Here is a 25,779-nt window from a genome sequence, read left to right on the forward strand (position 1 = left end):
AGCTGCTTTATCTTGTAGCGGCCACTATTTTTCAGCGCTACAGAGTAAATTAGTAGCACTGCCGTGGCAGCTGCAAAAGGGCCGTAGAAGCCAGCGAGTGCAGAGCTGACCGAAACACTTCCATCAGCTGCAGCGACGTCACCAGTATGTGTCCACATTGTGGGCCAGCACTCGAAGCACCGCAGACGCAGCGGAAGCAAGGGTGCCTTTACCTTTCATGAAGCCGAACCAATCGTCATCCAACAGACCGATAATTTTTTCCATTGTTCAAAATATTATTGTTTTCTCTTGGCTGCATGAATTGTTAACTGATTGTGCGATACTTTTCATATATGCCCTATTTCAAAGTACCCAGTTTAGCTTCCGCTGTAATCCCATGTAAGGTCGCAGTTCCTCGCTTCGACATCGATGTGGCGAGAGTCAGTAAGACTGTCTCATCTGAGGAAAGCTGGGCAGACGGACCGCTGAAATAACACGTCAAGATGATTTTAGGGTCCTGCTGCAAACATGAGAACACCAGCACTGCAACATCGGTAACATGCTGTTCAACAGACGCTTACTTGGCAGTAAACTTTCCTGATTTATTTTACACTTTGCTTATTCTCGGGATAAGAGTTGCGCTATCGACTGGAAAACGAGCTTATTATTTTTATCGCTGTGGTAACGTAGAACAGTTAATGAGCTTAGCGAAGCCAACTGCCTCTTAAGTGTGGTTTTCCAAGCTGTCTCACCGCGGAATGCACACTCTCACCGTACAGGAATGTATTTGGTCGAGGGTCTAGTCTCACACTAAGTCTATTATTTTCTACGGTACAAAAATCATTTATCAATTCACTCCTACCATTTGCGATCTTGATTTTTGATGATTTGAGGTATTTTTTGCTGCTTGTGACTTAAATAAATAAGATTGAAAAGATTGAAAAAAAGTCATAACGGTAGAACACCACAGTAGTGAGTACAGCAAGAAACGTATCGGTCGTTTCAAAGAGCCACACTTTGACAGAAGTCATTCGTAATGTTAAGCACGAGCTCTTGTCTTGGTTTTGATGACGATCTTCGGAACATATTAATGCACGGTGTTACACTGTAGACCTTCTGAGCGCTATAAGATGCAATTCGCTGAGATAATTCAACCACCGTGAGACACTGAAGGTTTCATTTCTATTTTTTAAAACAGCTCTTTTCTGAAGATCATAATAATCGGCGATTGAGCGTTTGTTCATATCTGGATGCCAGTCAGGTACGCATAAATAACTTAAACAATACATTTCTTCGCACAAATAACCTAGACAATACGTTTATAAGACTGTTAAAAACTGAAAACATGAAAACAAGGAAGTAGAGGAAACATTGAGCCACAACAAAAACCCATATCGTAGAAACATTTTTCTTAAGTCAATAGAATGACAGATTCATAGAAGGAAATTGAGGCTCGTCGAAGTCGGCCAGAAGTGTTCACTTTCCGGAACGAAGGAGGTTTTTTTGTGTGTGCTCGGGGGCTGAGGTTGTTTCTAGGCACGTTAGACGAGCTGACTAACGCAAACCAACACCAAAGTTCGGCAACTATGTAATTTCTGTTTTTGAGCATAAGCAGCTATACTAGATGACGCAGGTGGTGCAGAGGATACTGAAGAAAAATATTTTTTTGTACGAGAGGTATGGTGCTGCCAGCACTAACTGTGGAGAGGTGAGGTGCGAAAATGTGCAGTTATACATCACATTTCGGCGCCGAGGGAGCTGTCTGTTCAAGAAAATACGAGGTGTTACAGGATCTGTGTTCCGCACCTTCCTTCGACTTGGGAACAAGAGGTCTATCCCATGCGATGCTAAACCAATCGAAGGGTATATGCTTAACTACAGCGAACATTAGTTCGGACCGTATATATATATATATATACTTTGTTTACTGCTATTTTGGACGGAACATTTTACTTGACAAACATTGGTGGATCTGAGAATGGGCATAGCTCAAAACAGGTCACGACTAAATAAACATCCATTTTAGTTGCAACTCTGGCTATCACTTTTCGCGCCGAAGTGTATATATGCAGACTGAAGCGACGAATGAAAATGTGTACCAAGTTCAGGATTCCAACCCGAGTCTCCTGCTCACTAGGGAAATGTGCTAACCATTACGCCCCCCCCCCCCCCCTCCTCAATACAAATTCTCATTCACGTCTCAGCCCACGTGGTATTCCCCCTAACCTCGAACAGAGTTCCAGAAGCTCTCCAACTGAATTGGAATAGCACCTCAGCATCAAACGAAACGAGGTGTCCTGTCTGAAAACCAGGCATAGGTCCTTTAACCAAATGAAACTATTTGGTTCCAGAGACTTTTACAAGTCTCAAACATCTATGATGGATACATATGGAGACTGAGTGTGAATTTAGATTTAGGAGGGAGGCGTGCTACGGCAGTCTATCCATTTGTACAAAGTCCCTATGTAGGGCGGTGTAGTGATTAGCGCATCTAGCTAGTCAGCAGGAGACCTGGGTTCGAATCCCAGCCTTGATACAAATTTTCATTCGTCGCTTCAGTCAGTATATACAGGGCGATCCATAGATATCCGTTTGACCTATGGCAGCGCCATCTAGCGGGCCAACCATAGGGCCATCTGGTTTCTCCCTTCAAGCGAGACAAGTTTCGTTCTTTGTAGTTTTTCGTTTGATGCTTATTTCGTGAGATATTTGGCCCGGTCACTATCAATGGACCACCCTGTATACGTCATACACGTTTGAGACTTGAAAAGGTCTCTGATATCACATTGTTTCATTTGATTAAGGCAACAGAAGAGTGCTTATCTTTTTTTTTGTCTAAATAGTAACAATTCTCTCTTGTTTGGTGGGGTCAGAACTGACTATTGTTACTTCACCGTTTCCAGAGCGGAGGGTCCCTGCTGGAATACCTTTTCTCAGCATTCCCTACCTGAAAGACTACTGGGTTGTGAGTTTGGACGAGTGGAATCCAGCATGCACTTGCTAATAACAGGCCCTATACAACTGCGTCACTGGAAACTCGAGTCACCAGAAGAAGTTCACCATCTGTCCTCAGCGGATCATGACGGGTGAGCAAGCCGGGCAGTTCGTGAGATGGAACAGTAGTCGTTGGGATCCATAGAAAGAGCGTTTGCGTTTCTACTGTTTGTCCATGTGTATCAGTTAACGCTTGTGATATCCCAAGTTGTTCTACAATTAATGCCAGATTTAATTCTGATATCACGCTTCTACAATGTGAACATCGCCTATGTTCGACATTAAAGTGCAGCAACCACTGACAGCTGGTGCCAGCAATAGCAGTGGAGGGTATTCAAAGCGTGACCGGGAGGGAGTGCAGAAATTCAGTGCATTGATGTCCTAGTGCGGAAACGGAGCGACTTATCTGACGTCCAATAACGCACGTTCATTGACTTTCGGGCCAAGGGTGGAAGCATTTCCGAAACGGTTAAGATTGTAAACTGTTCGCATGCCGCCATGGTTAAAGTATACTGTGCATGGCAAAATGGTGCAACCAAAATCTGGCGCCGACGTAATTGTGGTGCACCACGGGCCATAGATGACAGGAGTGAAAGGCGGCTGCGGAGATTAGGGGCGAATAGACGTGCGACTGTTGAGCAACAGACCGCCCAGGTGAACGACGAAGCTACCAACAGTGTCTCCTCAACGACCGTTCAGCGAACTTTGCTGCGTATGGACCCCCCTAGGAGGCACCTGCTTCAAGCAACCATGCTGATTGCTGTTCATTGGCGACGAAGGCTGGAACTTGCACGCCAATACCACTACTGGACGACCACTGAGTGGGGCAGGTGGGATTTTAGGAAGGTCTTTGGCATGTATGGCGTGGTTCGCTTAAAAGCAAACACCCTGCATACGTTATGGTCTGGAGAAAGTTTTCGTGCCAATCCTTGCGTGATCCTGGCATTCTGGAAGGCACAATGCATCAACTCAAGTATACATCTATCCTTGGGGACTACGTCCTCCGTACTGTCGCATCTACCAGCAGGACAGCGCAAAGTGTCACACGGCTCGCAGTGCAATGCGTGGTTAGACGAGCACCAGGATAAGATTACCATACCCCCCTGGCCATCAAACTCAGCGGATTTAATCGAAATCGAAAATCTGTGGGACTATCTCGATAGGACTGTTCACGCCATGGATCCTCAACCGAGAAACCTAGCAAAGATGGCCACGACACTGAAGATGACAAGGCTCCACATCCCTGTCGGTCCTTCTAGAAACCAATTCACTCGCTTTCTGCATGCCTCGCTCCGGTCCGCGACAGTGTGGATTCAAGAAAGGAAACTGAGTCTCACTAAAGCCGGCGAGAAGTGTTCTCTTTCCGGAACGAGGGACTTTCCTTGCGTACTCAGTGGTTGAGGTTGTTCTTCGGAACGTTAGATGAATTCATTAACACAAAGAAATACTAAAGTTCAGTAACTACGTAATATCCGTCTTTAAGCATAAACAACTATCTAAGACGAAGGTAAATGGTACAGAGGGACCCACAAAAAATTTATCCCTGCGACAGGTGCAGTACAGCTAGCGCTAACTGCGGAGATACGAGATGCGAAAATGTAAAATCCTGCATCACTGGTCGGAAACCGACTGTCACAGGTTCGGCACACCTGTGATTGACGACAAAGGAACTGTCTGTTCAGAAAATACTGGGTTTCATAGGCTAGGCTCTCTCTTCTCCTCCTTCCCTCGGGGTGGGAGCAGACGATCTGTCCCACCTGAGGGTTTTCCGTGACAATCACGGAGCCATACTAAGTATAGTTGTTTCCTTTCGAGTGGCGCCGCGAGATGGTGTTCCTTGCTTGTTTGGGTGCAGATGAGCGAAATGTTGTAACTTCTGCTTCTCCAGAGTGGAGTCCCCCTGCTTGAATGCCTTCGCAGCCGGCCGGTGTGGCCGTGCGGTTCTAGGCGCGTCAGTCTGGAACCGCATGACCGCTACGGTCGCAGGTTCGAATCCTGCCTCGGGCATGGATGCGTGTGATGTCCTTAGGTTAGTTAGGTTTAAGTAGTTCTAAGTTCTAGGGGACTGATGACCACAGATGTTAAGTCCCATAGTGCTCAGAGCCATTTGAACCATTTTGAATGCCTTCGCTCAACATTCACAAGCCTAAAAGACTGCTTGGTTATGAATTTGCCCGAATGGAAGCAAGCAACTACGTGTTTACAACAGGAACGGTATATCTGTGTCACCAGAAAAACACAAAGAGACCAACAGAGGTTCATAGTTTAAAGTTAATCCTTCTTCAGCTGTTCCAGCAGAATAATTCCTGGAATGGAATTGTAGTCCGTGGGCTCACAGAAAGGGCGTTTGCGTTTCTGCTGTTTCTTTATCCCATTCAGTTAACGTTTCTGGTACCGCAAGATGTTCTAAAACTAATACCAGACATAATTCTTGTAACACGCTTCTGTATTCTTAAAATACCTGTAACTTGAATTTCCCCGTAATTAATGAATGGAAGCATACAGAATAAACCAGTTTCTCCATTTTTAAATCGCCTACTGGAGTAATTATGCATACTAAAAACATAGCTGTAGCAAGGCGCTTTATTAATTTAGTGCGTTTTCTAATACAGGTTGTGGACTATCTGTAGTCCAGAAGATTAACAAGGGATTAAGAAGACACAAAGGAATTAAAGACGTAAGCTTCCAGCGGGCTTTGATTTATACCAATGGGTCAAGTTGAAAACTTGTGCCGAACCAGACCTCGAACCTGGGTCTCCTCCTTACGAGGCAGATGTACTGACCACTATGATATCCGGACGCAGTGGTCACCACAACCGCAAGGACTAACGTAGCACGCCTCCTGTCACACTCAAATTCTCCACTTATACCACACACTACAAAGCTCTTTAGCCTCATTACTCGCAGCATCTCACCGATTCCCATATAAGTTAGAGCTTGGCGTGCATCTGTACTGAAGGGATATTTGGCCGTCATCTCTTTTATTATATAAATGGTGTCCGTTCTTTCGGACAGGTAAAAATTCAATTATAATCCATTTGCTTTGAACCATGTGTTAATTTTTTTCGAATATTTCATTAGCTTCCTTTTGAGTGGGGGGACTTTTTTTATTTTTGACACTTATATCATCTGCTAAAAGCACAAAATTTGAATTTTCTGAAACGGCAAGTGTAAGATCATTTGCGTTCCTCAAGAGCAACACAGGACCCAAAATCGATCCTTGTGGAACACCGTGCCTGATTGCTTCAAATTCTCAATGACTGTCGCTATATTATTGACAATGATTATATACTCGTTGATTTCGGACATCCAGCGTAGCGGCAAACATTGGCCTTGTGAATGTTAATGTTGAAAGCGGGCAATGTTGATATTTGAAGCTGTAGTTGAGACGCCTGCAACCGCCGCGCGCGCAGAACGCGGCCAGCTTGCGAGCAGGTGTTTTTCTGGCAGCGGCGGCGGGCGGCACTCACCGAGCGCGTTGAGGATGGCGCCCACCCAGAAGAGGTCCCCGCACACGGCGGGGATGTACAGCAGTCCTCCCACGCGGCTGCCGAAGCGCTGCTGCAGGGGGTCCAGCATCGTCACGTACTGCGCGGCGCGCATCGGCCGCACGAACAGCAACGCACCTGTCACACACAGCAGAGCGCCAGTCAGTCACGTACATCGCCTATCCAGCTACAGAGAACAGGGGCGAAACTTAGAACAGGATTAAGAATGGGTTGATTTTAAAGAGAAGCACTGGAGCCCGTGAACAATTTTAGAGGTGCTATTATAGCATTGCACTGCAGAGAGCATATTTACGAAAAAATTCTGTTCATTCATTCATTCATTCAAGCATTCATTCACAAATCGTGTTACGTCATCACGAAGCAGAGTCTTGTTCAAATGTGTGTGAAATCTTATGGGACTTAACTGCTAAGGTCATCAGTCCCTAAGCTTACACACTACTTAGCCTAAATTATCCTAAGGACAAACACACACACCCATGCCCGAGGGAGGACTCGAACCTCCGCCGGCACCAGCCGCACAGTCCATGACCGCAGCGCCTTAGATCGCTCGGCTAATCTCGCGGGGCTGAAGCAGAGTCTTCAGGATGTGGAACGACTTAAATTATACAGATTTGTTACAATTAAATTTTCGCTACTTGTGACGGCCGCCACGAAAAACAAGTGATCGTAGGACAATGAACCTTTGTGGAGATATTTTTAAGGACATGCGGAAGAGAAATCACGAATAAACCATTGAAAGGAACACGTTTTAATTTCCACTTTAGAGGATGCATGTATGATGATCTTATGGTAATGCTGTTTCAAACGATTGTTCACTGATTCGCTTCTCTCCAAATTTATTATGGAGTAATGGTTGGTTCAAATGGCTCTGAGCACTATGGGACTTGACTTCTGAGGTCATCAGTCCCCTAGACCTTACAACTACTTAAACCTAACTAACCTAAGAACATCACACACACCCATGCCCGAGGCAGGATTCGAACCTGCGACCGTAGCGGTGGTGCGGTACCAGACTGTAGCGCCTAGAACCGCTCGGCCACTCCGGCCGGCATGGAGTAATCGAGTGACCTCACGAGCATTGTGAGATAGAGCTTCATCGTACACGAAAACAGTTGAATCCAAAGCCCTTCTTCCCACACACCAGGGATCACATATTGGCGAAATACACTCCTGGAAATGGAAAAAAGAACACATTGACACCGGTGTGTCAGACCCACCATACTTGCTCCGGACACTGCGAGAGGGCTGTACAAGCAATGATCACACGCACGGCACAGCGGACACACCAGGAACCGCGGTGTTGGCCGTCGAATGGCGCTAGCTGCGCAGCATTTGTGCACCGCCGCCGTCAGTGTCAGCCAGTTTTCCGTGGCATACGGAGCTCCATCGCAGTCTTTAACACTGGTAGCATGCCGCGACAGCGTGGACATGAACCGTATGTGCAGTTGACGGACTTTGAGCGAGGGCGTATAGCGGGCATGCGGGAGGCTGGGTGGACGTACCGCCGAATTGCTCAACACGTGGGGCGTGAGGTCTCCACAGTACATCGATGTTGTCGCCAGTGGTCGGCGGAAGGTGCACGTGCCCGTCGACCTGGGACCGGACCGCAGCGACGCACGGATGCACGCCAAGACCGTAGGATCCTACGCAGTGCTGTAGGGGACCGCACCGCCACTTCCCAGCAAATTAGGGACACTGTTGCTCCTGGGGTATCGGCGAGGACCATTCGCAACCGTCTCCATGAAGCTGGGCTACGGTCTCGCACACCGTTAGGCCGTCTTCCGCTCACGCCCCAACATCGTGCAGCCCGCCTCCAGTGGTGTCGCGACAGGCGTGAATGGAGGGACGAATGGAGACGTGTCGTCTTCAGCGATGAGAGTCGCTTCTGCCTTGGTGCCAATGATGGTCGTATGCGTGTTTGGCGCCGTGCAGGTGAGCGCCACAATCAGGACTGCATACGACCGAGGCACACAGGGCCAACACCCGGCATCATGGTGTGGGGAGCGATCTCCTACACTGGCCGTACACCACTGGTGATCGTCGAGGGGACACTGAATAGTGCACGGTACATCCAAACCGTCATCGAACCCATCGTTCTACCATTCCTAGACCGGCAAGGGAACTTGCTGATCCAACAGGACAATGCACGTCCGCATGTATCCCGTGCCACCCAACGTGCTCTAGAAGGTGTAAGTCAACTACCCTGGCCAGCAAGATCTCCGGATCTGTCCCCCATTGAGCATGTTTGGGACTGGATGAAGCGTCGTCTCACGCGGTCTGCACGTCCAGCACGAACGCTGGTCCAACTGAGGCGCCAGGTGGAAATGGCATGGCAAGCCGTTCCACAGGACTACATCCAGCATCTCTACGATCGTCTCCATGGGAGAATAGCAGCATGCATTGCTGCGAAAGGTAGATATACACTGTACTAGTGCCGACATTGTGCATGCTCTGTTGCCTGTGTCTATGTGCCTGTGGTTCTGTCAGTGCGATCATGTGATGTATCTGACCCCAGGAATGTGTCAATAAAGTTTCCCCTTCCTGGGACAATGAATTCACGGTGTTCTTATTTCAATTTCCAGGAGTGTAGATCACAGAAACGTGTGCCCTTCACGGTGCATATAATTAGTCTTTGGCGTCCTAGTTCCTCAAAGAAAAATGGGTTAATCGTGAACTGTGCCATGAAGCCACATTACACAGTAACGTGGTCACTATAGACGGGCACTTGATGAACGTTCGTTGTCGGTGACGATCCACAAATGCTACAGTTATGAGTGTTCAGAGCGGAAGTGAGCGTAAAGTGCGCTTTATCACTCCACAAAATGATCCACGGCCACATGTCAACTTCAACCGTTGCAAGAAACGTAAGAGTGAAGTTTACTCGAATGGCTGCGACACGTGGCAAAAGTTGGTGAGTAATGTGAAGCTTGTACGGATACCATTTCACAATTGTTCGCAGCACTTTACGAACGTTGGACCGTGGAATGTTCATCTGTCGAGACACAGCATGTGCACTACTTGGAGTTCCCACGTTGCGTCCAAGATTCTCAGCCTTGGCAAGAGTAACTTCTTCAACAACTTTTTGCGCAGTTAGCTGTCGGCCTCTCGCAGGAGCAGACCGAATCATTTGCCGATCGTTTCAGTCACCGAGACCACCAGACTTTAATCTTCATGAGGAAATTAAAATGTGTTTTTTTCCTCTACATCTACATGGATACTCTACAAATCACATTTAAGGGCCTGGAAGAGGGTTCATCGAACCACCTTCACAATTCTCTATCATTCCAATCTCGTATAGCGCGCAGAAACAACGAACACTTTCCGTACGAGTTCTGATTTCCCTTATTTTATCGTGGTGATCGTTTCTCCCTAGGTAGGTCGGTGTCAACAAAATATTTTCGCATTAGGAGGAGAAAGTTGATGATTGGAATTTCGTGAGAAGATTCCGTCGCACGAAAAACGCCTTTCTTTTAATGATGTCCAGCCCAAATCTTGTAACATTTCAGTGACACCCTCTCCTATATTTCGCGGTAATACAAAACGTGCTGCCCTTCTTTGAACTTTTTCGATGTACTCCGTCAGTCCTATCTGGTAAGGATCCCACACCGCGCAGCAGTATTCTAAAAGTGGACGGACAAGCTTATTGTAGGCAGTCTCCTTAGTAGATCTGTTACATTTTCTAAGTGTCCTGCCAATAAAACGGAGTCCTGTTAGCCTTCCCCACAACATTTTCTATTTGTTCCTTCCAATTTAAGTTCTTCGTAATTGTAATTCCTAGATATTTAATTGAATTTACGGCCTTCAGATTTGACTGATTTATCGTCTAACCGAAGTTTAACGCATTCCTTTTAGCAGTCTTGTGGATGACCTCACACTTTTCGTTATTTAGGGCCAACTATCAATTTTCGCACCATTCAGATATCTTTTCTAAATCGTTTTGCAATTTTTTTTTATCTTCTGATGACTTTTTTAGTCGATAAACGACAGCGTCATATGCAAACAACCTAAGACGGCTGCTCAGATTGTCTCCCAAATCGTTTATGTAGATAACGAACAACAAAGGGCCTATAACACTACATTGGGGAATGCCAGAAATCACTTCCGTTTTACTCGATGACTTTCCGTGATTTACTACGAACTGTGACCACTCTGACAGGAAACCACAAATCCAGTCACATAACTGAGACTATATTCTATAAGCACGCAATTTCACTACAAGCCGCTTGTGTGGTACACTGTCAAAAGCCTTCCGGAAATCCAGAAATACGGAATCGATCTGAAATCCCTTGTCAATAGCACTCAGCACTTCATGCGGATAAAGAGCTAGTTGTATGTCACAAGAACGATGGTTTCTGAACCTATGTTTACTGTGTGTTAATAGACTGATTTCTTCGAAGTAGTTCATAATGTTTGAACACAATATAAGTTCCAAAGTTCTGCTGCATATCGACGTTAATGACATGGGTCTGTTGAAACGTCCCCTTAGAAAAATTTATAAATTACTGTGCTGATAAACCTCTTACATTATTTGATTTTCAAACAGCTGAGCAGAACTGAACGTGCACAGACATTTCTCTCTTTACTTATTCAGATCATCAATAAACTGACACACAATATTTTTAGCGCAACGCAATCTGAGTTTCAAAAATCCTTACAAAAGAATGGCCCTGACTAACAATAACCTATACCTTTCATGAATCACTTACCTCACAAAACTTTTCGTTGCTCGAACCACTGCAATACAGCGAGCGCCAATACTGCTAACTAAATAAAAGATTCTAACTACTGAAGGCACTAACTACTGATAGGCAGAGTTAGCAAATGAATATATATATCAGTGAATGACATCTAGTCTTACAAATTTACTCTTGCTGATGGACACACGTCCAGATCGTCCGCTCTCAAAATTCTGCCATTTCTCTCCCCACATCCACCACTGCTGGCGGCTCACCTCCAACTGCGCAACGCTACGCGCTGTTAACAGCCAACTGCCCAACACTACAATAGCAAATTCCAACAATGCAAACCAGCCACAGACTGCACTCAGCACAGTCAGTGATTTTCATACAGGGTGCTAGGTGACGTTACCAACATAAAAACCTGAACAGCCTACTTACACTGTAAGTAAGTGGATTACTGCTACTACCTTTCTTGAATATTGGTGTCACCTGTGCATCTTTCCAGTCTTTGGGTACGGATCTTGCGTCGAGTGAACGGTTGTATATGATTGTTGAGTATGGAAGTAATGCATCAGCTTACTCTGAAAGGAACCTAATTGGTATACAGACTGGGCCAGAAGACTTGCTTTTATTAAATGATTTACGTTGCTTTACTACTCCGAGGATATTTACTTCTACGTTACTCATGTTGGCAGCTGTTCTTGATTCAAATTCTGGATATTTACGGTATATTGATAATTTTTATTTATTGACTGCCTGACAGCAACTGAATAAAACACAATTTTAGTGCCATACGCGTTTCGCCTTTATTTTCTGCAAGGCATCTTCAGTGGCCTGGAATATGTACATATGTTAGCTATTTTATTTACATTTTTGTCACTGTGCCTATAGGTTATAAACAGTTCTGGTGGTTGGTATTTCCTATTAAGTAGTAATGTTTTGAACTGTACTTACAGGTTGCGTAGACAGTTTCTTACATATTACGCTCCTGTTGCATTTTTGGTGTTGTTCTTCTTCCTATGAACGCCAATTTGCTGTTTTTTCCACATTCCACAGCACTATGCACTGAACGCTTGTTTTATTGCAATGTTTTGGTTTCTGTTGCCGACTGTCAAATGTTTTTGCCAAAGATCGAATATTACTGCCAAACTTATGAGTGTAACTATTGAAGTATCTGTGGTCTGTTCGTGTATGCATTTGTGTGCATAGTGCTGTGGAATGTGGAAAAAACAGCAAATTGGCGTTCATAGGAAGAAGAACAACACCAAAAATGCAACAGGAGCGTAATATGTAAGAAACTGTCTACGCAACCTGTAAGTACAGTTCAAAACATTACTACTTAATAGGAAATACCAACCACCAGAACTGTTTATAACCTATAGGCACAGTTACAAAAATGTAAATAAAATAGCTAACATATGTACATATTCCAGGCCACTGATGATGCCTTGCAGAAAATAAAGGCGAAACGCGTATGGCACTAAAATTGTGTTTTATTCAGTTGCTGTCAGGCGGTCCATAAATAAAAATTATCAATATACCGTAATATTACACGCAACTGAGGAAGACAGGACCACAAAAGTTGAAGATGTCTGGATATTTACTTCGTCTTCTTTTGTGAAGGCATTTGGGAAGCCCGGCCGATGTGGCCGAGCGGTTCTAGGCGCTTCAGTCTGGAACCGCGCGACCGCTACGGTCGCAGGTTCGAATCCTGCCTCGGGCATGGATGTGTGTGATGTCCTTAGGTTAGTTAGGTTTAATTAGTTCTAAGTTCTAGGCGACTGATGACCTCAGAAGTTAAGTCGCATTGTGCTCAGAGCCATTTCAACCATCCTTCAAACTCTGTCGATGCTGATAGCACTGTGTGACACCGGAAGGTGGCATCGTCTTGTCCTTCACAGCGACCTCTCAGTATCTGACGCTGTTCGCGCCCCCTAACATCCAACCAACTGCTAACAACACTAAACATGAAGAACAGTGGCCACTCTACATGTCACACACAATTGTAAATCTACTCATTTACATACCTGTCGATGATGCGTAAGCGTGCGAAGTTACACTGAAATCTGACCACGTCTTCTGGGTACTTCCCTTTTTTTGCATCGGATAATGTACGTATGAATAAAACGTTCTCGACTTTAAAGCCGCGTCAATTGGAATAAAATCCTCGAGCTTTCGATGACCGCCATTGTCGTCAGGATTTCAAATGGTTCAAATGGATCTGAGCACTATGCGACTTAACTTCTGAGGTCATCAGTCGCCTAGAACTTAGAACTAATTAAACCTAACTAACCTAAGGACATCACATACATCCATGCCCGAGGCAGGATTCGAACCTGCGACCGTAGCGGTCGCGCGGTTCCAGACCGTAGCGCCTAGAACCGCACGGCGACTCCAGCCGGCGTCAGGATTTCACTGACTTCTGGGGCTGCTACGGTTTCTCGCTTACATAAGCATGGTGACATCATCAGCTGCCAATCAGATAGACGCTTAAGTCGACCCGGGCAGCTAGCGGAGCTATTGCCCGACGTCAGGTGGCGCCAGGGGCAGGAACCACATTTGAAACTGCCACTCCCGCGTCGCGCATATGTCTTTGCTTTCTCTCGATGTCCAACGCCCGTCCCCATGCCCTCCTGAGTTTGTACCCCTGGTCTCTGTTGAAATTATTGTTGTTTAAACGAATCTCGGCCGCTTCCTTTATAACGGAGTCCCAATATGTAAATGCATGAGCCGACACTTTCGTATTTGCGAATTGTGTTTTATGTCCGTTTTCTAGGCAATGCTGCGCTATGGCCGACGTGTCAAGCTCCGTTTTTTTATATGGCGCTTGTGCTCAGCACAACGCTCCGCAACCGTGCGAATTGTTTGTCCGATATACATGCTGCCACATTCACAGGGTACACCATACACGCCGGACACTCGAAGAGCAATTGTCGTCTTTAACAGGGAGCAACATATCTCGTACCCTGGGGGCGGGCCGGTTCAAAAATGGTTCAAATGGCTCTGAGCACTATGGGACTCAACATCTTAGGTCATAAGTCCCCTAGAACTTAGAACTACTTAAACCTAACTAACCTAAGGACATCACACACACCCATGCCCGAGGCAGGATTCGAACCTGCGACCGTAGCAGTCCCGTGGTTCCGGACTGCAGCGCCAGAACCGCTAGACCACCGCGGCCGGCGGGGCGGGCCGGAATGTACGTTACGAGAAAAACAGATACTTTGAAAAAAGAAAAAGACCTCTTTCCATACTATTCAGCTAGCACGAAAGTATGTTAACTTTGCTCAGAGCTCGGTTAACTTTCTGCACACTGGTAAATTGAGGATCTATCTGACACAAGTATTAAGAGAGTCGCAGAAATTACATTCCTGAGTCCAAGCATTCATATAAATTATAGGAAGCATGGATAATGAGGTTTCTTTGTACTTTGGCCTTAATTATTTTGAGATTTGCAGTTTCCCGCCTGATATCCACTGGCAGACAGCTGTAGACTTTCATCCCAGATTGTAAAACCCAAACCAGATTCTGAACCCAACAGGGAGACGCATAGACTACGTGGTAATTATTTATACGAGGGGACTTCATAAAGTATGTTACCCATTATTATGACGGGCCAAGTAACTTTTATTGAATGGTGCGCTACACTTGAAACACAGATATATTTTTTTCTCCAACTTAGTCGCTAGGACTCTATAAATAACGGTCGGAACGCTCCACCAATCCTTAAATTTCACGACGACAGGAGTCCGCTCCTTTTTCAGAGAGCCGTTCGAAAACCGCTGTGCGAACATCATCATCGTCGGGAAATCTCGTTCCCTCCAGGAAAGAATGGAAATCGGATGGTGCAAGATCTGGACCTACCGATCAGCATTACTCCACGTCTGTGCGGCCTTGGTGAAAGTGTTGTCACTATTTCACTATAGCTAGACGCAACGTTTCATTTGTCGTTATAACACCATAATTTCAGACGGAATCTTTGTGCAATTTACACGTTTTCCCGCAAGAATCGTACTGTCCCACGCAGTTCAGCTTTGGAGCAGGTTTCCAGTTGTTGCGCCACTTCACTCCCACACTGTGATGCACCAGTTATCCGCACCGCAGCAGAACCGTGTCTGCAGAAAACAAAATATGTACTCTCTTCTGACAATACGCCACTCTTGTTACGCAATGGTCTTAGCGCGGGATGGCGTGTGTAACTTACTTTCTGAAATCCCGACGTACATCGGTACTACGGCTTCCATCACACTTAAATCATAAAAAGTGATAAATTCATGCCGGCCGCTGTGACCGAGCGTTTCTATGCGCTTCAGTGCGGAACCACGCTGCTGCTTCGGTCGCAGGTTCGAATCTTGCCATGGGCATGGTTGTGTGTGATGTCCTTCGGTTAGTTAGGTTTAAGTAGCTCTAAGTCTAGGAGACTGATGAGCTCAGACGTTAAGTCCCATAGTGCTTAGAGCCATTTGAACCATTTTGAGACATTCATATTAAAACAAAAGTCACAAAAGTAGATTTAATAACAACAAAACAATTCCTAGCAGTCGTACAGGAAAATTTAAGATCTTTAAAACGGCAAAGCGAAAAAAGGAAGTGTGTTAATGGGACACATCTAGATTACTTTCCTTTCGTTGATGACACTATACTCTTTGCCATTAAAGTCAATAATTCAAAGCCGATAAACTAAAACCACGAATAGAAAACCATGATACATGAAATGTCATTGAGAAAAACATTCAACAACTAACAGTTACTCATTGTGCTGTGTAGTTTTTCGTCTCGGGGAGAGCGATCAAAATGTTTCCGTTTGAGGGCGTTGCTGCAGTGTCTATGCAACACAGCGCGACTCTGATGGGGGTATACAAGCACCGACTTATCGTCATGGGGTTAGCGGTGCCTTCGAACGGGAACTTTTTTGATCGCCCTGCATATCTGGGCAGATCAAAAAAATTAAAAAAGTGGCTCAGAGAACAAGTGAGGGAGAAGACGGTGTTATGATCGTAATTCAAATGAAATGGAAGCAGGTGGCCTTGACAGGTTGTTAGGCGAACGGATAGTAGACGGATCAGGGAATTTTTTTGTTGGGTCGTAAGAGATTAAAAAAGTGCATTGGCTTGACGTAATGAAAGGTGAGTAGATGATATTGGAAACTATTCAGGTCCAACATAGCTGCCTTTAGATGAAGACAGTAGTGCATGGAAGCGTCCAGAGGGTACCTTTACCTAGCAGCACATGCCGAATGTTTAATGATACGATAGCAATTTGTGAGCACGGGCGGCCGCTGTGGCCGAGCAGTTCTAGGCGCTTCAGTCCGGAACCGCGCTGCTACTACGGTCGCAAGTTCTTATCCTACCTCGGGCATGGCTGTGTGTGAGGTCCTTAGGTTAGTTACGTTTAAGTAGTTCTAAGTCTAGGGGACTGATGACCTCAGATGTTAAGTCTCATAGTGCTTAGAGCCATTTGAACCGTTTTTTAGCACGGTTACTAACATCATCAGTCACCACGATAACATAACACCCTTCAGGCTTAGATTACAGATACCGAATGACCAGGAAAAATAGTTCTCTAGAATTTCAGAGACTTGGTCACAGTCCGCAGCTCGTGGTCGTGCGGTAGCGTTCTCGCTTCCCGCGCCCGGGTTCCCAGGTTCGATCGATTCCCGGCGGGGTCAGGGATTTTCTCTGCCTCGTGATGACTGGGTGTTTTGTGATGTCCTTAGGTTAGTTAGGTTTAAGTAGTTCTAAGTTCTAGGGGACTGATGACCATAGATGTTAAGTCCCATAGTGCTCAGAGCCATTTGAACCATTCTTTGAACTTGGTCACACTCGCGGGGCAATGTTGTAATAAGGTAGACATGAATAATTTGACCAGAGAGTACGAGACGTGATGCAGTTCTACATCTACATTTATACTCCGCAAGCCACCCAACGGTGTGTGGCGGAGGGCACTTTACGTGCGACTGTCATTACCTCCCTTTCCTGTTCCAGTCGCGTATGGTTCGCGGGAAGAACGACTGCCGGAAAGCCTTCGTGCGAGCTCGAATCTCTCTAATTTTACATTCGTGATCTCCTCGGGAGGTACAAGTAGGAGGAAGCAATATATTCGATACCTCATCCAGAAACGCACCCTCTCTAAACCTGGACAGCAAGCTACACCGCGATGCAGAGCGCCTCTCTTGCAGAGACTGCCACTTGAGTTTGCTAAACATCTCCGTAACGCTGTCACGCTTACCAAATAACCCTGTGACGAAACGCGCCGCTCTTCTTTGGATCTTCTCTATCTCCTCTGTCAACCCGACCTGGTACGGATCCCACACTGATGAGCAATACTCAAGTATAGGTCGAACGAGTGTTTTGTAAGCCACCTCCTTTGTTGATGGACTACATTTTCAAAGGACTCTCCCAATGAATCTCAACCTGGCACCCGCCTTACCAACAATTTTATATGATCATTCCACTTCAAATCCTTCCGCACAAATACTCCCAGTTATTTTACAGAAGTAACTGCTACCAGTGTATGTTCCGCTATCATATAATCATACAATAAAGGATCTTTCTTTCTATGTATTCGCAATACGTTACATTTGTCTATGTTAAAGATCAGTTGCCACTCCCTGCACCAAGTGCCTATCCGCTGCAGATCTTCCTGCATTTCACTACAATTTTCTAATGCTGCAACATCTCTGTATAATACAGCATCATCCGCGAAAAGCCGCATGGAACTTCCGACACTATCTACTAGGTCATTTATATATATTTTGAAGAGCAATGGTCCCATAACACTCCCCTGTGGCACGCCAGAGGTTACTTTAACGTCTTTAGACGTCTCTCCAGTGAGAACAACATGCTGTGTTCTGTTTGCTAAAAACTCTTCAACCCAGCCACACAGCTAGTCAGAAATTCCGTAGGCTCTTACTTTGTTTATCAGGCGACAGTGCGGAACTGTATCGAACGCCTTCCGGAAGTCGTCGGCCGGTGTGGCCGAGCGGTTCTAGGCGCTACAGTCTGGAACTGCGCGACCGCTACGGTCGCAGGTTCAAATCCTGCCTCGGGCATGTATGTGTGTGATGTCCTTAGGTTAGTTAGGTTTAAGTAGTTCTAAGTTCTAGGGGACTGATGACCTTAGAAGTTAAGTCCCATAGTGCTCAGAGCCATTTTTTGAACTTCCGGAAGTCAAGGAAGATGGCATCTACCTGGGAGCCTGTATCTAACATTTTCTAGGTCTCATGAACAAATAAAGCGAGTTGGGTCTCACACAATCGCTGTTTCCGGAATCCATGTTGATTCCTACAGAGTAGATTCTGGGTTTCCGGAAACGACATGATACGCCAGCAAAAAACATGTTCTAAAATTCTACAACAGATCGACGTCAGAGATATAGGTCTATAGTTTTGCGCATCTGCTCGACGACCCTTCTTGAAGACTTTGACTACTTGTGCTCTTTTCCAATCATTTGGAACCTACCGTTCCTCTAGAGACTTGCGGTATACGGCTGTTAGAATGGGGGCAAGTTCTTTCGCGTACTCTGTGTAGAATCGAACTGGTATCCCGTCAGGTCCCGTGGACTTTCCTCTGTTGAGTGATTCCAGTTCCTTTTCTATTACCTGGACACTGTTCCATGGCCGTGCTCTCCAGCGGTTACAATACGGCATTAGTTCGCTTCTCTTCGTTTATATTCTAATTTCTACATATTCGACGGTCATTTTTATCTAATAGGTTATTATAAAACATCGGCATTAATTTGAATATGAAGTTTCTGAGTATGTAACGTTTAGAGCGCCGCGCTGTATGAAAGTGAACTAGTGAGCTGTTGGAAAAAAGAAAAAAAAAGTGGAAGTGGTTGAGATGTTCTGTTATAGAAGGATACAATTACGAGGACTGATAAGTTAAGAAATGAGTACACTATCCGCAAAATCAGCTGGGAAAGAACCATATGGAGATCACTGACGAGAAGATAGGACATGGATTAAGACATCAGGAAATAACTTTCGAGGTACTAGAAGAAGCTGTACAGGGTAAAAACTGCAGGACAGATAGAAATTGAAACACATCGAACAAATAATTGAGGACGCTGGGCGCAAGCGCTGTGATGAAGAGATTGGCACGGCAGAGGAAGATGTACCGGACTGCAACAAGCCAGTGAGAAGACTGATAAAAAATAAATGAAAAAAAATAGCCGAAGAAATATTTCATATCAGCTTACAAAACAACCAAGCCAACAAATTACTTTAGATACAGCATTATATTTAAAATATTTTGTTACATTTTTTGTTTAGCGAAGCAGTAAATCAAAACGCAGCATGCATTACAATGATTCGCTGCAACTTCGACGTGGAGCATAAGTATAAATTATTATAAACGGAGAAAATTTGCCGTCATAGCTACCATTCGGCGTGCACAAAAAATAGCTGCCTAAAGATATGCTGTACATTCAAATTATTGTGACAACCTGTTAAAAGCTTCAATTCTCACTTTTTGCAACGCGGAATGCTGCGACACGTTCAGGAGCTGAGTCGTGAAATTGTGAAAGACAACAATGGAGACCCCTATTAACACTAGAAATCTTTAGTATGAATAATAGCAAGTCTAATCGAGACGGTGTAATTCCTCAGAAACTTCTACAACGAATCTTTCACTCTGCAGCGGAGTGTGCACTCTTAACTTCGTGAAATGTTAAAGCTCTGTGCTGGGCCGGCACTCGAACTCAGAACGTTGAGTTTCAGGTGCAATGATCGTAGGACGGAGCTATTCTGCAACGACTCTGTCCTGCATACACAGCCTTAATTCTGCCAATACCTTTGTCATTCCTTTTGAGCTTCACAGATACTCTCCTACATACCTCGCTGAACTAGTAACAGTCATAAATAAAATAAATTTCACTCTTCAATGGATTGTGTCCTATGCAGTTTGGCTGCGTAAGGAAAACCATTTCCTTTCACCATATCTTTCTGGGTCCATTTAGCCGGCCGAAGTGGCCGTGCGGTTAAAGGCGCTGCAGTCTGGAACCGCAAGACCGCTACGGTCGCAGGTTCGAATCCTGCCTCGGGCATGGATGTTTGTGATGTCCTTAGGTTAGTTAGGTTTAACTAGTTCTAAGTTCTAGGGGACTAATGACGTCAGCAGTTGAGTCCCATAGTGCTCAGAGCCACTTGAACCATTTTTTTCTGGGTCCATTTCTTCCCGCACTTGCATGAAACTAAACGGTTCAGTCACATTAATGTGACCACCTCCTATGTACGACGTCAACGTGCAAAACAACTCGCAGAGGGCAGGTGGCAGCACTAGCAATGGACGGTATATAAAGCATGTCCAGGGGACGCGAAAAACAGTGCAGTCGTCGTACTGCGGGAACGGAGCGATTTATCTGATGTCTAAAGGGGCACTGTCATTGGCTTTCGGGCGAAGGATGGAAGCATTTCCGAAACTGCTAAGTGTGAAAACTGTTTGCTTGCCGCTATTGTTAAAGTATACTGTGCGTCGCAGAATGGCGCTATCCAAAACCGGCGCCTGCCGAGGCAGTTGTGGTACAACACGGGCCCTAGGTGACAATGGTGAACGAATGCTGTGGAGATGTGTAGGGGCGACTAGACCTGCAGCTGTTGAGCAACTGAGCGCCCAGATGAACCAAGGAGGCTTCCAACAGCGTCTCCTCAGTGAGCGTTCAGCGAAATGCAGCGTATGGTTTTCCGCAGCAAGCGCCTGGTACGTGCACCCATACTGACCTCTGTTTTACTGTGACGTCCGCACAAGACACAGCCAGGTCAAAGGCACCATACGCGCAAAGATGCGAGCTGGTGCCAGTGGCATAGAGAATCGCCACTTGCGCGAGTTCAACCAGCGCCACAGGGGGCGCTGAGGATGAAGATATTGACTTCGCCTCGTCCAATTGCCAGCCGAGCATAATCCGCCAATGACCGGACGACAACGGACAGAAGCCTACTCGGAAGATAGAAGAGCAATTCTTGCCAACTTGGTTATAAAACATCGTCCAGGGCTGATTAAGACAGGGAACGTCGTTTAGTGAACTCTTAGAAGTGAACAGATAGTTGTTGTGAATTGCGTTTTCTATGTACTGTCAAGTTTACCTAAGATTATTTGCTCTTACCATTGAGGGCTTCATTGTGTTATACACTACTGACCATTAAAATTGCTACACCAAGAAGAAATACAGATAAAAGGGTATTCATTGGGCAAAAATAATATACTAGAACTGACATGTGATTACATTTTCACGCAGATTGGGTGCATAGGTCCTGAGAGATCAGTACCCAGTACAACCACCCCTGGCCGTAATAACGGACTTGAGACGCTTGGGAATTGAGTCAAACAGAGCTTGATTGGCGTGTACAGGTACAGCTGCCTATGCAGCTTCAACACGATATCATAGTTCATCAAGAGTAGTAACTGGCGTATTGTGACGAGCCAGTTGCTCGGCCACTGGCCAGGGCAGCAGTCAAACATTTTCGATATCCAGAAAGGCCCGTACAGGACCTGCAACATGCGGACGTGCATTATCCTGCTGAAATGTAGGGTTTCGCAGGAATCGAATGAAGGGTAGAGCAACGGGTCGTAACACATCTGAAATGTAACGTCCACTGTTCAAAGTGCCGTCAATGCGAACAAGAGGTGACCGACACGTGTAACCAATGGCACCCCATACCATCACGCCGGGTAATACGCCAGTATGGCGATGACGAATACACGCTTCCAATGTGCGTTCACCGCGATGTCGCCAAACACGGATGCGACCATCATGATGCTGTAAACAGAACCTGGATTCATCCGAAAAAATGACGTTTTTCCATTCGTGCTCCAAGGTTCGTCGTTGACTACATCATCGCAGGCGCTCCTGTCTGTGATGCAGCGTCAAGGGTAACCGCAGCCATGTCTCCGAGCTCATAGTTCATGCTGCTGCAAACGTCGTCGAACTGTTCGTGCAGATGGTTGTTGTTTTGCAAATGTCCCCATGTGTTGACTCAGGGATCGAGACGTGGCTGCACGATACGTTTTAGCCATGTGGATAAGATGCCTGTCATCTCGACTGCTAGTGATACGAGGCCGTTGGGATCCAGCACGGCGTTCCGTATTACCCTACTGAACCCACCGATTACATATTCTGCTAACAGTCATTGGATCTCGACCAACGCGAACTGCAATATCGCGATACGATAAACCACAATCGCGATAGGCTATAATCCGACATTTATCAAAGTCGGAAACGTGATGGTGCGCATTTCTCCTCCTTACACGAGGCTTCACAACAACGTTTCACCAGGCAACGCCGGTCAACTGCTGTTTGTGTATGAGAAATCGATTGAAAACTTTCCTCATGTCAGCACGTTGTAGGTGTCACCACCGGCACCAACCTTGTGTAAATGCTCTGAAAAGCTTATCATTTGCATATCATAGCATCTTCTTCCAGTCGGTTAAATTTCGCGTCTGTAGCACATCATATTCGCGATGCAGCAATTTTATTGGCCAGTAGTGTATTACAAGCACTGTTTCAGACTTGATTATTCAATAAGTCATAAAGATAAGTAAACCTTTTTAACTCCTTTGCGTGACTGTGTTGCTAATTTGTTGCAGTGTTGTAGAACCTCCGTTTTCCTATCCTGTTAGCCGACCCTGGGGCATAGCTGTGTAATAGTGGCAGGGAGAAATTGTGTTAGCGGTCTACTGCACCAGAAGCCGTTTCACGATCACACAAACTCGGGCTACCGTAACAACAGTGGCGACTCGGCCTCCACAGCAGTAGCGACGAGCCCTTCACAGAACTGGCGACGACGCCTTACAAAATGTTCATCGGCGACGAAGCCTGGAATTTGCACACCAATACCGCAACTAGACGTACACTGAGTGGAGACAGGTGGCCTTTTAAGACGAATCACAATTTTTACTCCTTCGGTGTGAAACGTCTGAAAAAAGATACGCTGCAACAATCGTCGGAAAGGTCCAGGTCGGAGGAGGGAGCGTTAAGGCTCGGGGAATGTTTTCGTGAAATTCCCTGGATGATTTCTTCACAATGGAGGGTACAATGGATCAACAGAAGTATGCATCTAGCCTTGGGAAACATGTCCACCCCTACATACAATTCGTTTTTCCTCGGCAAGATGGCAGCTTCCAGCAGGAGAATGCAACGTGTCACACAGCTCACAGTGTGCGTTCGTGGTTCGAAGAGCATTATCATGAGTTTACCGTACTTCCCTGGCCGTCGAACTCTTCGGATTTACAGGAAATGTATTCGCAAATCTGAACCGCCATCGGCTGCATATTGGAATGACCACAATGAAAATTTATACCGAACTGGGACTCGAACCCGGATTTCCCGCTGTACGCTAGCGGTAGTCTTAGTTGCTTCAGCTACCCGTGGACGAATCACGGCCAGATCCAGACTTCCACATGTCGTCGTCCATGCGTCACAAACTGTTTCGAAATGGCTCTGAGCACTATGGGACTTAACATCTGAGGTCATCAGTCCCCTACAACTTATTATCAAAAATATGAAAGGTCCAGGTCGGAGGAGGGAGCGTTAAGGCTCGGGGAATGTTTTCGTGAAATTCCCTGGATGATTTCTTCACAATGGAGGGTACAATGGATCAACAGAAGTATGCATCTAGCCTTGGGAAACATGTCCACCCCTACATACAATTCGTTTTTCCTCGGCAAGATGGCAGCTTCCAGCAGGAGAATGCAACGTGTCACACAGCTCACAGTGTGCGTTCGTGGTTCGAAGAGCATTATCATGAGTTTACCGTACTTCCCTGGCCGTCGAACTCTTCGGATTTACAGGAAATGTATTCGCAAATCTGAACCGCCATCGGCTGCATATTGGAATGACAACAATGAAAATTTATACCGAACTGGGACTCGAACCCGGATTTCCCGCTGTACGCTAGCGGTAGTCTTAGTTGCTTCAGCTACCCGTGGACGAATCACGGCCAGATCCAGACTTCCACATGTCGTCGTCCATGCGTCACAAACTGTTTCGAAATGGCTCTGAGCACTATGGGACTTAACATCTGAGGTCATCAGTCCCCTACAACTTATTATCAAAAATAAGAAAGGTCCAGGTCGTAGGAGGGAGCGTTAAGGCTCGGGGAATGTTTTCGTGAAATTCCCTGGATGATTTCTTCACAATGGAGGGTACAATGGATCAACAGAAGTATGCATCTAGCCTTGGGAAACATGTCCACCCCTACATACAATTCGTTTTTCCTCGGCAAGATGGCAGCTTCCAGCAGGAGAATGCAACGTGTCACACAGCTCACAGTGTGCGTTCGTGGTTCGAAGAGCATTATCATGAGTTTACCGTACTTCCCTGGCCGTCGAACTCCTCGGATTTACAGGAAATGTATTCGCAAATCTGAACCGCCATCGGCTGCATATTGGAATGACAACAATGAAAATTTATACCGAACTGGGACTCGAACCCGGATTTCCCGCTGTACGCTAGCGGTAGTCTTAGTTGCTTCAGCTACCCGTGGACGAATCACGGCCAGATCCAGACTTCCACATGTCGTCGTCCATGCGTCACAAACTGTTTCGAAATGGCTCTGAGCACTATGGGACTTAACATCTGAGGTCATCAGTCCCCTACAACTTATTATCAAAAATAAGAAAGGTCCAGGTCGTAGGAGGGAACGTTAAGGCTCGGGGAATGTTTTCGTGAAATTCCCTGGATGATTTCTTCACAATGGAGGGTACAATGGATCAACAGAAGTATGCATCTAGCCTTGGGAAACATGTCCACCCCTACATACAATTCGTTTTTCCTCGGCAAGATGGCAGCTTCCAGCAGGAGAATGCAACGTGTCACACAGCTCACAGTGTGCGTTCGTGGTTCGAAGAGCATTATCATGAGTTTACCGTACTTCCCTGGCCGTCGAACTCCTCGGATTTACAGGAAATGTATTCGCAAATCTGAACCGCCATCGGCTGCATATTGGAATGACAACAATGAAAATTTATACCGAACTGGGACTCGAACCCGGATTTCCCGCTGTACGCTAGCGGTAGTCTTAGTTGCTTCAGCTACCCGTGGAAGAATCACGGCCAGATCCAGACTTCCACATGTCGTCGTCCATGCGTCACAAACTGTTTCGAAATGGCTCTGAGCACTATGGGACTTAACATCTGATGTCATCAGTCCCCTACAACTTATTATCAAAAATAAGAAAGGTCCAGGTCGGAGGAGGGAGCGTTAAGGCTCGGGGAATGTTTTCGTGAAATTCCCTGGATGATTTCTTCACAATGGAGGGTACAATGGATCAACAGAAGTATGCATCTAGCCTTGGGAAACATGTCCACCCCTACATACAATTCGTTTTTCCTCGGCAAGATGGCAGCTTCCAGCAGGAGAATGCAACGTGTCACACAGCTCACAGTGTGCGTTCGTGGTTCGAAGAGCATTATCATGAGTTTACCGTACTTCCCTGGCCGTCGAACTCCTCGGATTTACAGGAAATGTATTCGCAAATCTGAACCGCCATCGGCTGCATATTGGAATGACCACAATGAAAATTTATACCGAACTGGGACTCGAACCCGGATTTCCCGCTGTACGCTAGCGGTAGTCTTAGTTGCTTCAGCTACCCGTGGACGAATCACGGCCAGATCCAGACT

The 25,779-nt window shown here is 46.0% G+C and overlaps 1 protein-coding gene across 1 annotated transcript in view; it reads right to left on the reverse strand.

Annotated features, from left to right (window-relative positions):
* LOC126235458 (high-affinity choline transporter 1-like) overlaps positions 1–25,779 on the reverse strand; it is a 402,761-nt gene that overhangs the window by 156,800 nt on the left and 220,182 nt on the right. Inside the window, exon 4 of the mRNA XM_049944181.1 lies at positions 6,444–6,599. Within this exon, the coding sequence (XP_049800138.1) occupies positions 6,444–6,599 (156 nt within the window). The remainder of the gene's footprint in view (positions 1–6,443; positions 6,600–25,779) is intronic.

This window comes from Schistocerca nitens, chromosome 2 (assembly GCF_023898315.1).
Source record: "Schistocerca nitens isolate TAMUIC-IGC-003100 chromosome 2, iqSchNite1.1, whole genome shotgun sequence".
In the NCBI taxonomy this organism is placed as follows: domain Eukaryota; kingdom Metazoa; phylum Arthropoda; class Insecta; order Orthoptera; family Acrididae; genus Schistocerca; species Schistocerca nitens.